A 13,259-nucleotide genomic window follows, 5' to 3' on the forward strand; every position below is an offset into this window, starting at 1 on the left:
TAACTTGGAGTCACAGTATTAAGAATGTATGCAACAAACATAGTAATACAGAGCACAAGAAAACCAGACACCAGTTTAGAAAAATAGAGTAAAATGTAAGCAAGAAAATGACATCAAAACGAATTAAACCCAATCAGTAGAACAGAGTTTGAAATTTTAATAGTTTTTAGTAAAACTAGCACCCAAAATATCAAAGCGCCAACTGCAGTCATCTAGTCCCGCAAGACCGAGGCAAGGTTGAAAGTTATGTCCAACTGCTAAGAAGTGTGGCTCGGATACATGAAGTGGATTGGGCCTAGTCTCGGCTTATCTTCAGACTTAGACGGAATGTCAAAGAAAAGTTCTTGAGAAGGCAGTACGCAGAGGAGGCGTCATCGGGGAGCTGCTGAACGAAGTCATGATGAAGGTTTCTACGTTTGGACTTTGTCACTTTTTTTGGAAGTCAAAAATCTCCAGAGAAGTGAAGATACAGGCTGTAGCCGACGAGGGCTCTACGAGGCTGAATACCAGTGCTCGGAAGTCCCACTGAACAGGATTTGCTTCTGCGAAGGAGAAAGTAGCAGGAGATACAACAAAGTCAGGCTGACCCGAGATACATTGCAGATGGATCAGCAAGCAGGTAGGTCCTGGTCTTCTGTCGGTTCTAATGTCATTTTTTGGTGTACAATCTTTAGGTCCCAACCTTTAGGGGTGTCGGAATTCACCACATCAGAGGCCAGGTGCAGGGATCAAGGTCTCCAGAGCTTGTTGTGTCCCTGTAGGTCACACAGGATGCCAGCAAACTAGCCCCTTGAGTCACTCTGGTAGTCCTGGGTTGAAGTAGCAAGGCAGGCCCGAAGCTGCAGGGCAGTCATCTGAGGTTCAAGGCAGGCTTCAAGCAGCAGGGCTGTCCTCTGGTAGCAGCAAGGCAGGTTTCTGAGGTACAAAGCAGGCCTCAAGTAGCAGGCCAGTCCTCTGGAGTACAATGCAGCCCTTCTGAGTGTCATCTACAGGTCCAGGAGTGTACTGAAGAGTTGGTCTAAGAGGCCAATATTTATACCTGGTGCCAGCCTTTGAAGTGGGAAATCTTGTAGCCTACTCCGACATCTGGTTCGGGAAATGTACTTCCTTCCCCTACCCAGGCTTCAAGTTGCTGAGGTTGACACAAGACTGGCATGAGTGTTCTGTAATCAGCCTTTTTATTTGTTAGTGGGGCAGGTAACAGCTTTGCCACACACAACCTGGCAAGATGGCCCGTCCTGCTAACACCTAGTACCCCCTTGTCTCACTGTCTGGGAGGAATACATAAAGCCCAACTGCCAACCATTCCGGGTTATGTGACACAAGCTGCAGGCACCAAATGGGTAGGCATGAAAATGCCAGCTTTCTAAAAGTGTCAGTTTCAGAATTGTAACTTAAAATCTGACTTTACCATTAAGGAAGATTTTAAATTACAATTATTTTCAAACCAAACATGATAGTTCTACCTGTTCCCAATCAAAGATTATCATTATCACGCATTAAATGTAAAAAGGTAACCCAATATTATCATATGGGAGAGGTGAGCCTCACAGTAGTGAAAAACGATTTTGGGAGATTTTTACTCAGAGAACATGTAAAACCTAAAAACACATGCCCTACCTTTTAAGTACAATGCACCCTGCCCCATGGGCTATTGAGGGCCAACCTCAGGGTGACTTATATGGATTGAAAAGATAAGTTTAGGCCTGGCAAAAGGTTTATTTTGCCAGGTCGAATTGCCAGTTTAAACACTGCACTGCAAGTGTTGATGGCAGGCCTGAGACATGTTTTAAAGGACTACTTAAGTGGGTGGCAAATAGAGGCCCTAGGTACATGTAATACCACTTTACTAGGGACTTATAAGTAAATTAAATGTGGCAATTGGGTGTAAGCCAGCATTACTATTTTTAAAGGAAAGAACACTAGCACTTTAGCCCTGGTTAGCAGTAGTACAGTACAGAGAGTCCTAATACCAACAAAAACGAATTTCAGAAAACAAGATGGGAGAAGGCAAAAAAAGGTTTCAGGGAATACCACACCAAGGCTCTCTGGTCTAACTTTAATATCTATTTCGCGAATGGTCACGGTGCACAAATATATCCATCTACCTTACTTTCATAATCAGAAAATATGTGTGGTTAAGTTATATCTTGAAGAATGTACGTAGTAATTTTGGAGTGAGAATTTGTAGCACAATGTTATCTGCACTAGCTACTCTAACAGCGACAAGGAGTCTTAATACTCTGATGAATAACTATGTGCCTGTGTTCAAAGTTATATCATACAATGTCAATTTCTTCTCCTGAACTGGAACAACTGGTAGGAGGAAAGTGAATTTTCAAAATCTCAGTAGATTTTCACCTGAGCAAATATAAAAGTGCATATTTGCTCATGCAAAATTGTAATTCACAAAAATGATTTAGGAGCACAGTTTTCAGGCCTACTTCTGTAATTTCTTGTGAATTCATGGAAGCTGTAAAGCTACACTAACGCAATGACATATACCACAGGTGCACTTTTGTGACTTTCTTTAAAGATTGGGAACCTAATTTATTTTCATGTATCCTATAGGCTTATCCAAATTGGTTTTACTCTGATTCGTCTTCTTGGTGCACCCCAAATTAATTTGGACTATGGCGTTGACTTCCTTTTAGAAACTCTCTGATGCTTAAACTGCCCTAGATGACACTCAACAAAAATAGAAGCATATGTTAATATGTTTTTACCCAAGGTTCCTCAGCTTTTTGATTGTCTGTATCATGTGTCTTTAGTTACCCTGCAATTTGTCTTTTAAATAAACCTGGTCACTCCAGTCCTGGCATAATGACACTAGATATGGGTGGACCAGAGGACATATTTTACGAAATGTTTGTATTGCTGGATAAGTCTTCACATCTAATTTGGCCGCTCCCTTTGAACCATTTGTACCTGATGATTCCTTGCAATAATGGAACACAAATGTGCACTGTCATCATTATTGAAGAAAAAAAGAATTAGGCCTTTTTGATCCAGACTATAAGGCTCTGGGATTGAGTATCCACCAGCCTCAGTAGAACTTTAGGAACACTTGTACTCTTCCCCTGTCCATATGATCTGTGTCAGTATAAGAAAACCTTAGGATGGTGGAGCATGCTACTAAACCACATCACATATTCTTGCCTAACAAAACTCATTGCCATGTCCTTTGTTTGTCCTTTAAATGTCAGTATTTTAGATAGCAGTCAGTTAAAACCCATATCTATCCATATATATATATATATATATATATATATATATATATATATATATATATATATACACACACACACACACGCACATATCTCAAACAATCTCTGTGGAGTTGTCCAGAAACAGGGCACTGATTGCCCGCAGGGGGTTGGTTGCGGCAAGGCCCTGCCACTATCGCCATACACAGCTGAAGGCCGTACACGATGGGGGTTAGGCGTAGGGCCTTGCCACAGGCCAGGCCCTGCATCCATTCCCACACCACACAGGGGTTGGACAAAGGGTCTGGCCACAGTGGCGGGGTTTGGCTGTCTGGAGGGTTTGGGCACAAAACCTGGCCTTAGGTAAGTCCCTGTGTAGAATCTCCTCTTGCAGAAAGTCAGAAGCTATGCTTAGTAAGGGAGTTGGGTGAATATGATCCAAAAATCCACAAATTCCCTGAAAAAAAGTTTATAATGACATTATACTTAGATGTGGTAATAAGATCATACTTTACTTTAAAAAAAAAAAACTAGAAATTCACTGAAAAAACATGGTTAAAGAGACCTTCAATTTAGGTAAGTTACTAAGATGTTAGCTTACATTAAAAAAAACTAGCAATGAACTGAAAAAGCCAAAGGTTAAAGCACGTTATAGAGAGACCTTACAATAATATAAAAACTATTGTTTTAAAACAAAACAAAAAACACTGAAATTCGACAGCTATAGTTTACTGAGGTAACTAGATCGCTCACTGCCACCATGGATGGCTTATGACCTCACATATTACATCACTCATAACATGTTAAATGACATAATTGAAGACATTAGATTAGAATAGAGCATGCTTTTAATAGAATCTGCATGAAACCATTTGGATAATGCTTTCTAACATTGTGTAGCATTGTATTTTCTACTTGTCCTTCAAGGAATGGGTGTTGATAAATGTGTATAACAACTGAAATAAGATGCAGTGAAGTAAACATAGTGTATGCGTATCTTAGTAAGGGAACTTATGTATCCACCTACTGCCCAGAGAGAGCTGCATTACAAGTGTTTTAAGCTCTTGTTGTAACGTCTTGTTTTCTTCAGGCCTTTGTGGCAATGGTCAAAAGGGAACAGGCGGAAGCTGAGCGTCGGAGACAGAAAGATGAAGAAGAGAGGAGGAAGAAGATGGAGGAGCAGCACAGGAAGAAGCGTATCTTGGAGGCAGCCTTCGATGGGGACATCGATGAGATTCTTGCTGTCTTAACAGAGGTCAGTCCAAATATGTTGAAACACAATGACAGCAGTCTTTTACCATTTAATCTGTTGCATTTCTGCATTGGTCTTTGGAAAAATGTATGTGATACCTATCTAAAGGGTAGCCTTTGAAGATGATAATGTAGCATTCTTCCATTGCTGGGCGCAAGTAATGCTAAGGTTTATGATAGGGAGACTCCTTACCAACACATCTCTTTCACACATTGTCTCTCTTTTAACTCTCATAGTTGCACAGATAGTCGCGGCCAGTGAAGACAGCCGTGCCATCCTAGTTCATCTTTTCTTCTGGATAACTAGGTCAACGCTGCTTTTAGACATTCAGAAAGCGTATTTAAGTAATAGCTGATATAATAACTTCCCACATAACTCCATCTCTTTGCCTAAATCACGTTTCAGAGGAAAGATAGTTTCCAACCCCTTACCAAACATCTAAAGAAACTCTGAACATAGCTTACCGCCACGCCTCTAATTCACCTTTCTAGTTCTCATTCTGCTTCAGACTGGTCCACCTTTTCTCCAATGTCTTTCTCTGACTTCCTAGGCTGTCTTTCAAACATAGAATTCAGTTTCTACTCTGACAATGCGAACAACCCTCACTTGTTTAGGTAGCGCTTTGATACCTTCTACGAGATCTGGCTCTTAATCATTAAATTCTTGTCTTTCCAAGGACATTTTACCTCTGCCCTTAAATGTGTAGAAGTGTGTTTTTAACAACGATTACAGCATTGGTGGCTTCCCCTGTCCAGAAGAACTTGTTGCACATTATGGTACCACCTACCTATGTAAACACTTCAAAGTATGTGATCACCTACCTACGTAAACACTTCAAAGTGTGTGATCTATCCAGGCAGTATTAATCCAGCCCCAGTGTAGCTACACTTCAAGTCACTGTTATCATGCCTCTTAATATTGGATCATTGATCTCAATGTCTTGGGATCATAGATAGCTGAATACATTAAAGATTTAATATAGTCCAGCTATATGTTAGAACACCTCTAGTACTGAACACACTATTTCGTGTGAGGGGTAAATAAAAGTTAAGTGTATGCCAAGAGTGAAGAGAATAGTATTTCCAGAAGACAATATATTTTTGGTGAGGGGATTTAAGCTTTTATGTGGTTGTGCCGAGAGTCTGGATCACAGACAGGTGGCAGGCAAGATACGTCTGTGCAAGATGAGAGCATGAATCTTGGTGTTTGGCAAAGTCAATTTGTGTTAAAGATACAGGGAAGAGCAGTTCACACATGCAGTTGTGAACTAAGCCTAGGCACTTTAAGGTGTTCCAAGCTTCAACTTTCAACTGGTAATGGGATAACGAAGCCACAAAACGTGATCACCCTCTCTGAGGCCCATAATAAACTTAGGCCATAATTGTAGTCTACCTAAAGTTTAAAATTATTTTTTTTAATTAGAAATTAACTGCCACACAAACTGCGGTTTCCTCATTTGGTGGGGATAAAGGGAATTGGCTTTCTCAATCAGGAAAGAGCAAAACATTTTAGTTTGTGATGAAGTTTACATCATGGTAGATGGAGACACAGCCAATGAAAATATAGTAAACCTTTATTCCGTATGTGCCGTAGAAACTCTCCTTTTGAGGTCACTTTTTTGAGACACCTGTTTGGAGGCGCCATTATTTCTCCAGCTGCCCTGCTTCCCACTTGTAATTGCATTTAGGGCAGCATACTAATTATCATTTTTATCGATCGCACATACATTTTTACCACAATATGTTTAGTTCTCATTACATTACAATAAAATATATTTGCCTGATGAAAACGAAAGGGAGCATTAGCCTTTAGATTAGAATGCATTCCATAGGGGCTCTTTGCCATCAATTAACAGTGAGGCATTGCACCATAGAGGGTATGAGTTGCTAGGCCAAAGTGTAGTCTGCGATGCCACCCATCCTACCACTAGCGACAGGTGTGCAATTTAGCAAACCTCCGTTGGGGCTTGCGTTTGGCCAATGAAAGGTTTCAATGGTTTTTTCAATGGCCTGCATTATTTTAGTGGGAATCTGGAGAGGGATCATCAGAAAGTGTTAGTTTAGTCTGGGTAAAACATTCATTTTGAGTAACTGGGCCTTATCCCATAAGGAGAGGTTAAGCTGGGTCCACCACTGAAAGTCTGCTTTGATGCTGGAGTGTAAGGAGCTAAAGATTGTTTTCAACCATGTTAGTCAGCCCTGGTGATATCATAATACTCAGGTACTTCAGTGAATCGGGTGTCCACGACACCGATGCATTTGTCCCAGTTCATCTTGTAGCCAGGCCTGCGAATCTTGATATCAGTGAAGTCATGGCATCAAGCGATGATGTCAGGTTTGAGAGGGTAACCGCATACAATGATACTTCGTGTATCCCACCCTGCACCATTATGCCATGAAAATCGCGGAAATTACGGATAGTAATTGCCAAGAGTTCTAAAGTTATGATAAACAGCAATGGGAAGAGAGGGCACCTTGTCATGTGCCCCTATAGGTAGTGAAGGGTGGAGATACATGACCATTACACTTCACCCTCGCTGTCGACTGTGTATAGAGCTTCCGCATCCATGTAAGAAAAGTGGGCCCTATGCCTGCATGTCGCAATACCTTGTTGTATGGCTTTCCCTTTATAACTTCCCTGACCGTTGCGTCAGGGAAAGGTTAAGTAGGACATGTTATGTCAAAAAGTGTTAAATGTCAGTAGTAGGACTAGCGGTTTCCGAGGTGTAGAGGGCTGCATAGTAAGAGCGGAAGGCCTCCAAGATGTCCAGTGGGTGTGTTCAGGGTGTTCTGTCTCTGTGGAGGATAGCCAGTATAACACAGAATACTTCCTGTTGGTGAGCCTGCAAGGCCAGAAGGCATCCAGCCTTCACTTGCCTCTCGTAATGGCATTGTTTAGGGTGGAAAAGTGTTTTTTCTGCTCTGGTGGTGTACAGAGTGGTGAGATCAAGTTTACCCCGCAGTAGGGCTTTCTGTGCCGGTAATGTGGGTGTGGAGGAGTAGTGGGTCATGAGTGTATCGCTCTTTTGCTCCAGTGTGCATTGCGCTTGGAGGCCCTCCCGCTTTTTGCAGGCAGTGTCCCGCATTAGGTCACCCCTAATTGTCCCCTTCCTGTATGTCTAGAATACCCCGGGTGTGGACACCGTCTCATGGTTGGGGTTCAGATACGTTTGAAGGTGGTAACGGAGGCGCTATTTATCATCCAACAACTTATAGTAAGAAAGGTTTAGCCTCCACTGTGATTGGGGGTGGAGGAGGGTTTGGACCAGTCCCAGATGGAGCCACACCTGTATTGCATCATGGTTGGATACTCCAGAGGGACCAATAGCTGCATCAATCAGGTGTGCCAACATGGGTGGGGAAAGAAGGAAAAAATGTATACATGTGCTGGTACCATGAACACAGGAGGTGAACGTGTAGTTTTAAGTTGCAGGATGTGTCAGTCTCTAAGGATCAACTAAAAAAAGCCTTATATCAGATCCAAGAGGAGACCCTTCTCTGGGGAAGAATGATATTTAGGATGGGCTAATTTGTCAATGTACAGGTCAAGAACCAAGTTCCAATCACCACGTTGTATGGACTTAGTGCGGGAGTGTTGATGTAGAATACGGGCTATGGTTACGAAAGGGTCCCTTTCTGCGTGGACATGGGCATAGACAGATCCAATCATGATAGTCTGACCATAGAGTGACACTTTGAGAAAGATGTAGTGACCATGGGGATCACACCAGGTCTTATGCACCTTTAACAGGAGACACTGTGCCACCAACATAGCAACACCCCCTTTACGATAAGGATGAGTAGTGTGCGATTCACCCTGCCCCAGGGTCATCTTGGTAGCATGGTATTCTTTACCTCACCAGTCCAAACAAAGTTTCTGATTTTCTGCATCGATAAGATGCGTCTCCTGCAAAAGGACCAGATCAGGGTGTAGGCATCTTGTGTAATCAAGCACCTTTTTACGTTTGACGCAGGTTGACAAGACATTAACATTCAGAGAGACTACTGAGAGGGGGGTAACATTCCTTGCAGCCTCCAGTTTGGGGAGGACTGAGATGGGGAAAGGTGTGGTGTGTGGGCAGACGTTGTAGGGGGTTCAGACCTAGAGAAGTGACCTGAGATACGTCAGTGGTGTACTCTGTGGTCAGGCGGTAGCATGTCCTGGGTCGTTGAATTCCATAGTCTTGTTACCATGCGTTATGAGCATTATGGCTGGGTTGAAAAGGCCATACCCGATATTCATAGGTTTGAATCTGGGGCGTAGTTGTAGAAACGTCTTCCAGAAGATCATAGTGTCTTGAGAAAAGTCTTCCAAGACGTATATTTTATGCTCATTGTGCAAGAGCGGGCCTTGAGGTAGGGCCACTGAGAGCACTGCCCTGGCGTGAGGATGCTTTAAGAATCATGCTATGATTTGACGCTGTCTGGTCTACTCCTGTGGGCGAGAGCAGATGCGGTGAGCTTTCTGGAACTCCAGAGGGGGGTTGAAAGTGAAAGTCAACGTTATTATAGCCGGTATGAAGTCATGGAGAAATCCCAGTATGTCTTCACCTTCTAGTTTCTCTGGCACCCCTGAAAACCGGAGGTAATTGTGACGATTCTGGTCCTCCAGCTTCATGGTCTTTTTTTTAGGATACCAATGATCCTATTCCCAGTCTATTGCAGAAGAGAGTTGATGGTCAATTCGATCCAAGCGTGATTGCCTTTAAGTGGGGTGGGAGTTGAAAGAGGCCAGGTCAAAGCGGATGGATTGAACATCCATCGAGGTATTGGGAATGTTGTCTGCAACCTCTTTCATAGTGGTCTTAAAAGCAGAGAGTTCTTGTAGGATGGACTCCGGGACTGTGTCGTGTCTGGATTCTGTATGTTTGCCAACCTTCTGTTTGCCTGCAACTGCTTCAGTGAAAAGAAATAGCTTGAAGGCCTTCGACATCATTGATCATTGAGCAGTGGGTGGGGGGGGGGGGTGAGGGTGGCAAGGGAGGAGAACGGGGGGGGACGGTATACAGCCAGAGTATACACAATACACCAACAAATGGATGATCAATGAAATCCCCTCCCGTACCGCTTCCACAGCACCGAGATAATGAACATCCTCCCCTTTGGGTGGTGGGCAATGTCTGGGAACAGCCCATGGCTAGGTGGGTGTAGAGGAAGTGGGCAACGGGTTTATGCAGGGCCGTGAGGGTCAAAGGTGTTAAGAGAAAGTCCTAGGGGGGGACAATAATGGTGGTCCAGTAGAGTACAGATCTAGGCAGGTGGCCCCTGAGTGTTCACAGTGCTATAGTACCTGGTGCCCATCCCACTGCTCCCACAGTGGGCCTGGGGCATAACAGGTGTCTAAAAAAGTTGCCCGCTAGCTTGCCGTAGGTCAGTCTCCAGAGCTGGCGCCAGCAAGTATGACTGGCGCCTGAGATGAAGGTTGAGCATCTGGCACCGCAAGCAGGCCGGCAGGTCGCTGTTGTGATGCAGTGGGACAGTGACCGTCGCTCACCAGGGTGACTTTTGCCCACTGCCGTGACTCAAGATCAAGGTTCCATCGCCGGGCCACTAGCCGTACCTTGCCACCTTCCATGCACAAAAGGCCTTATGCAGGAGAGCTGGGGCATTCACGCAGGAGAGCACGAGCGTCACCACCAGGCCCAGGCACCTCTCTATGTCCACTTGATGTCCAGGTAACCAGCGCTGTGCGATGAAGCCCTGGGCATCACTAGTTTGAGGGGTAGGAAAGGAGTGTCCGGTCCACCAGGGCCCCCCAATAACGTGACGGTGTCCGGAGGGGGACTCTGTTGATCCAGGCCCCGGAACAGGACAGGTGGCTGTGTGGGCAATCGTCTCCATGGGGCCTGAAGCCGGCCATCAAAGCTTCGATTGCCTCTAGCAGGGCAAGCTGGGAAAGAGTGGCCCGATAGGGAGGCAGCCCAGCCTGCCTCTGATGCCCGAGCCGCTCACAGACCGCTGCATAAGAAGGGACAGTTGAAGGCTGACAGGAAACAGCAAAGCGGCCGAGCCTCCCAGCTTGGCCAGTGGAAGGGCTCCACCTGGAACTACGGCATCTGGCCCCCTGCATAAGAGGGGGGCCGTGAACGGGAGCTGCTGACTTGGGAGTTCTCTTAGGGAGGCGCCAGACTCCGCCCCTGTGCCATTCTCATTGCCATTGCGCATCTTCGAGCATTAGAAAATCACTGCAAACTTGGCAGTGCAATTATGTGATCAGGGCCTTTACAGCACTGACAGTCCATTTCCCCAGCTCTAAGAAACGTATGGATTGTCTAAAGGAAGGCGGATTCCATGTCCGAGAAATCAAACTTGTGTGATCGGACTGTAAGACAAGGAGCAGGTGAATTTGCCCTCGTCCTCCCAGCTCCACTCAGAACCAAGTCCTAGCCTTTGCCTCTATATAGTTTTCCTTCCACAGCTCCTGCGCCTTCATAGATTCTCTGAGAGCAGTGCTGAAGGCAATAGTGACTGCTGATGCTCTTTCTCCTCAAGTTCCAGTGTCTCTGGTACTTCTAGGACCTGAAAACCCCATATTGGAGTTCCAAGGTCCTCTTCTAGACATAGGGTGGGGTTGTCAAGATATGGGGGGAGGCTCCTTTGAATCCATTTGTCTGATGCACACAAGATGCCTTCTTTTTCAGATCCAGGCACTGATCCTGATGCCAGTAGCAGAGCCCACTAATTACCACTCTGTGCTACCCAAAGCCATAGATGCTGTGTCTATTGAGGCCCCTGAGAATGATGACATCTGTACATTGGTCTCAGACTCAGCCCCCATCAAAGCCAGTTTGTTTTCCACTATGTGGGAGTTAAAACATAAGGGCAGGCTTCCTAAGCAGATGTTTTCCCTTCAAAGTGTGTGATTAACTAGCAAGTCCCCGACTCCATCTCCGAGGCTTGGGGGCACAACCATCAATGCATCATTCATTCACTTGAAGAACAGCAGGTTCTAAATGCATCCATTCTAAAATCTTCTGATTCTGAGGTCCTGCAAACAATGGATTAGAGACAGTCCAGTGTGCTTTGCCATACGAAATTGGGTTCTCTGACCTGCTCCATCTCCTTCAAAGAGAGCACATAATCTTGCCAGAGAGAAGGGGTCTTTGGTGCACTGACAGAGCAAGATGACCTCACACCTCCTTACTGTGACTTAACTTGCAGGCCTGGTTCTTGCAGAGCTAAATTTCAGCCATTTAGGCCTTTTACAGTGTCCCAGGGCATGTTTACAGCTGGCATGAAGCTCTCCAATGCAATAGCAAATGGTTGAAGTTCTGTGTCCGAATGTTGCCTCAAAGGACCTCGCTAACTCGCTTACATGCTTGATTACCTTCTTTCAGAGTCTAGTTGAGTCAGGACACCTGCAAAATCAATCCAGCGGCTATTGAGGTCTGCTGCAAAAGACCTGTAGAATTCTCCATTGCCAGTGAGGGCATTAAATGGTATCTGATACGTTTGAGGGACCTATTTCCTTAGTGAAATGCCCCATGGTCTCTGGTATCCGCAGCCTGGTCTTAAATAGATTGATGCTGATGCACAAACCATTCTGGTTCATGAAGTTTCTTTCCTGGAAGGCTACCTTCATGTTTGATGTAGCCTGTGCCAGCTTTATAGTGAATGGCAAGCCCTGCGCGCTTCAAACCCAACATTATGTTCCATTGAAACAGCAGTCTTGAGGATTCCCCACTATTGTTCCCAAAGAGGTTTCTCTTTTGTCTTTTTCCACTTCTGCATGCCTCCTCGGCTAAGGAAACTTTATATCAGTTGGATTTCAAATGCACCTTCTGATTTTATTTAGAGGTTTAGTGTCCATATTCCCAATTCTGGTTTCTCATTGGATGCTTTTTTGACCTCTTGGTCAATCATATTATTTTGTGCTTTTACCAATTCGCACTGATCACCGGATTCCATTTGGCCTCACCAATGATGGACCTTTTTCAGTTCTCAGACCAACCATTTTGAAGGCGGTTGGGAGGGCAAGAGTGGCTTTACAGGCTGCAAGAGAAGATTTACCATGACAGTCTAACTTTGTTGAGCTTGGCAGAATGAAACTTGATTTACCTTAGTATAGATACACAGATGTGCCTTTTGACTGTATTCAGGAATTGAAGGAAGCAAATGGCCCTTTGACAAGATGGTGGAGGAAAGGTAAGTGTTTGAGTGGGAGAGATTCTGCATTTGGTGCATTCACAATGGAAAAGTCCCCCTGAGATGTTAGGAGATAGCCAGCCTGATGAGGTGTGTCATTTATCTTGCAAGCTCAGGCCTGCAATACTCTTTCTTTTGTGTTCACTTGTCAGCCTCAACTGCATGTAAAACATCCTTTTTAAAATGAAATTGTTGTAATTGGTGACTCCAGCAAGGTGTTCATAAAGGAATTCCCTCACAAAGGAACCAAGTTCATTGCGGAAGTTCAGTGTAGTTTTATTCAAATTGATGTTTCCTCCTTTTCACCCTATGCATAACTCGGAGTTAAAAGTATATATCTTGGAAATTGACCTTTTTGATAGTTATAACATAATTTACAACTTTGAGCAATTGTATTTTTATAGAGGACACTTTAGAGATTTTATAAGATGGTACGGCTGCATTAAATACTCACCCTTCCTTACATTACCATTTTAATAAGGGAGTGGGGCTCACGTCTGTTCTACGATTGTTCTACAGCCTCTGCAGAACATGTATATCCAACAGATGTTGAAGTACTATATCACTAAAACTAAAGATATGAGGAAATGTAAACAACGGTTTGTTTCTTCTGCTGCTCAGTGTGTAGGTGCTCCTTCATCAAACCTAACCATAGAT

The 13,259-nt window shown here is 44.3% G+C and overlaps 1 protein-coding gene across 8 annotated transcripts in view; it reads left to right on the forward strand.

Annotated features, from left to right (window-relative positions):
* Nucleotides 1-13,259, forward strand: part of IQANK1 (IQ motif and ankyrin repeat containing 1) — a 441,637-nt gene that overhangs the window by 241,789 nt on the left and 186,589 nt on the right. For all 8 annotated transcript variants that reach the window (XM_085604654.1, XM_085604655.1, XM_085604657.1 and 5 more), the window contains one exon: nt 4,297-4,461. In XM_085604654.1, coding sequence (XP_085460780.1) covers nt 4,297-4,461 — 165 coding nt within the window. The remainder of the gene's footprint in view (nt 1-4,296; nt 4,462-13,259) is intronic.

Source organism: Triturus cristatus, chromosome 5_1, assembly GCF_964204655.1.
Source record: "Triturus cristatus chromosome 5_1, aTriCri1.1, whole genome shotgun sequence".
Taxonomy (NCBI): domain Eukaryota; kingdom Metazoa; phylum Chordata; class Amphibia; order Caudata; family Salamandridae; genus Triturus; species Triturus cristatus.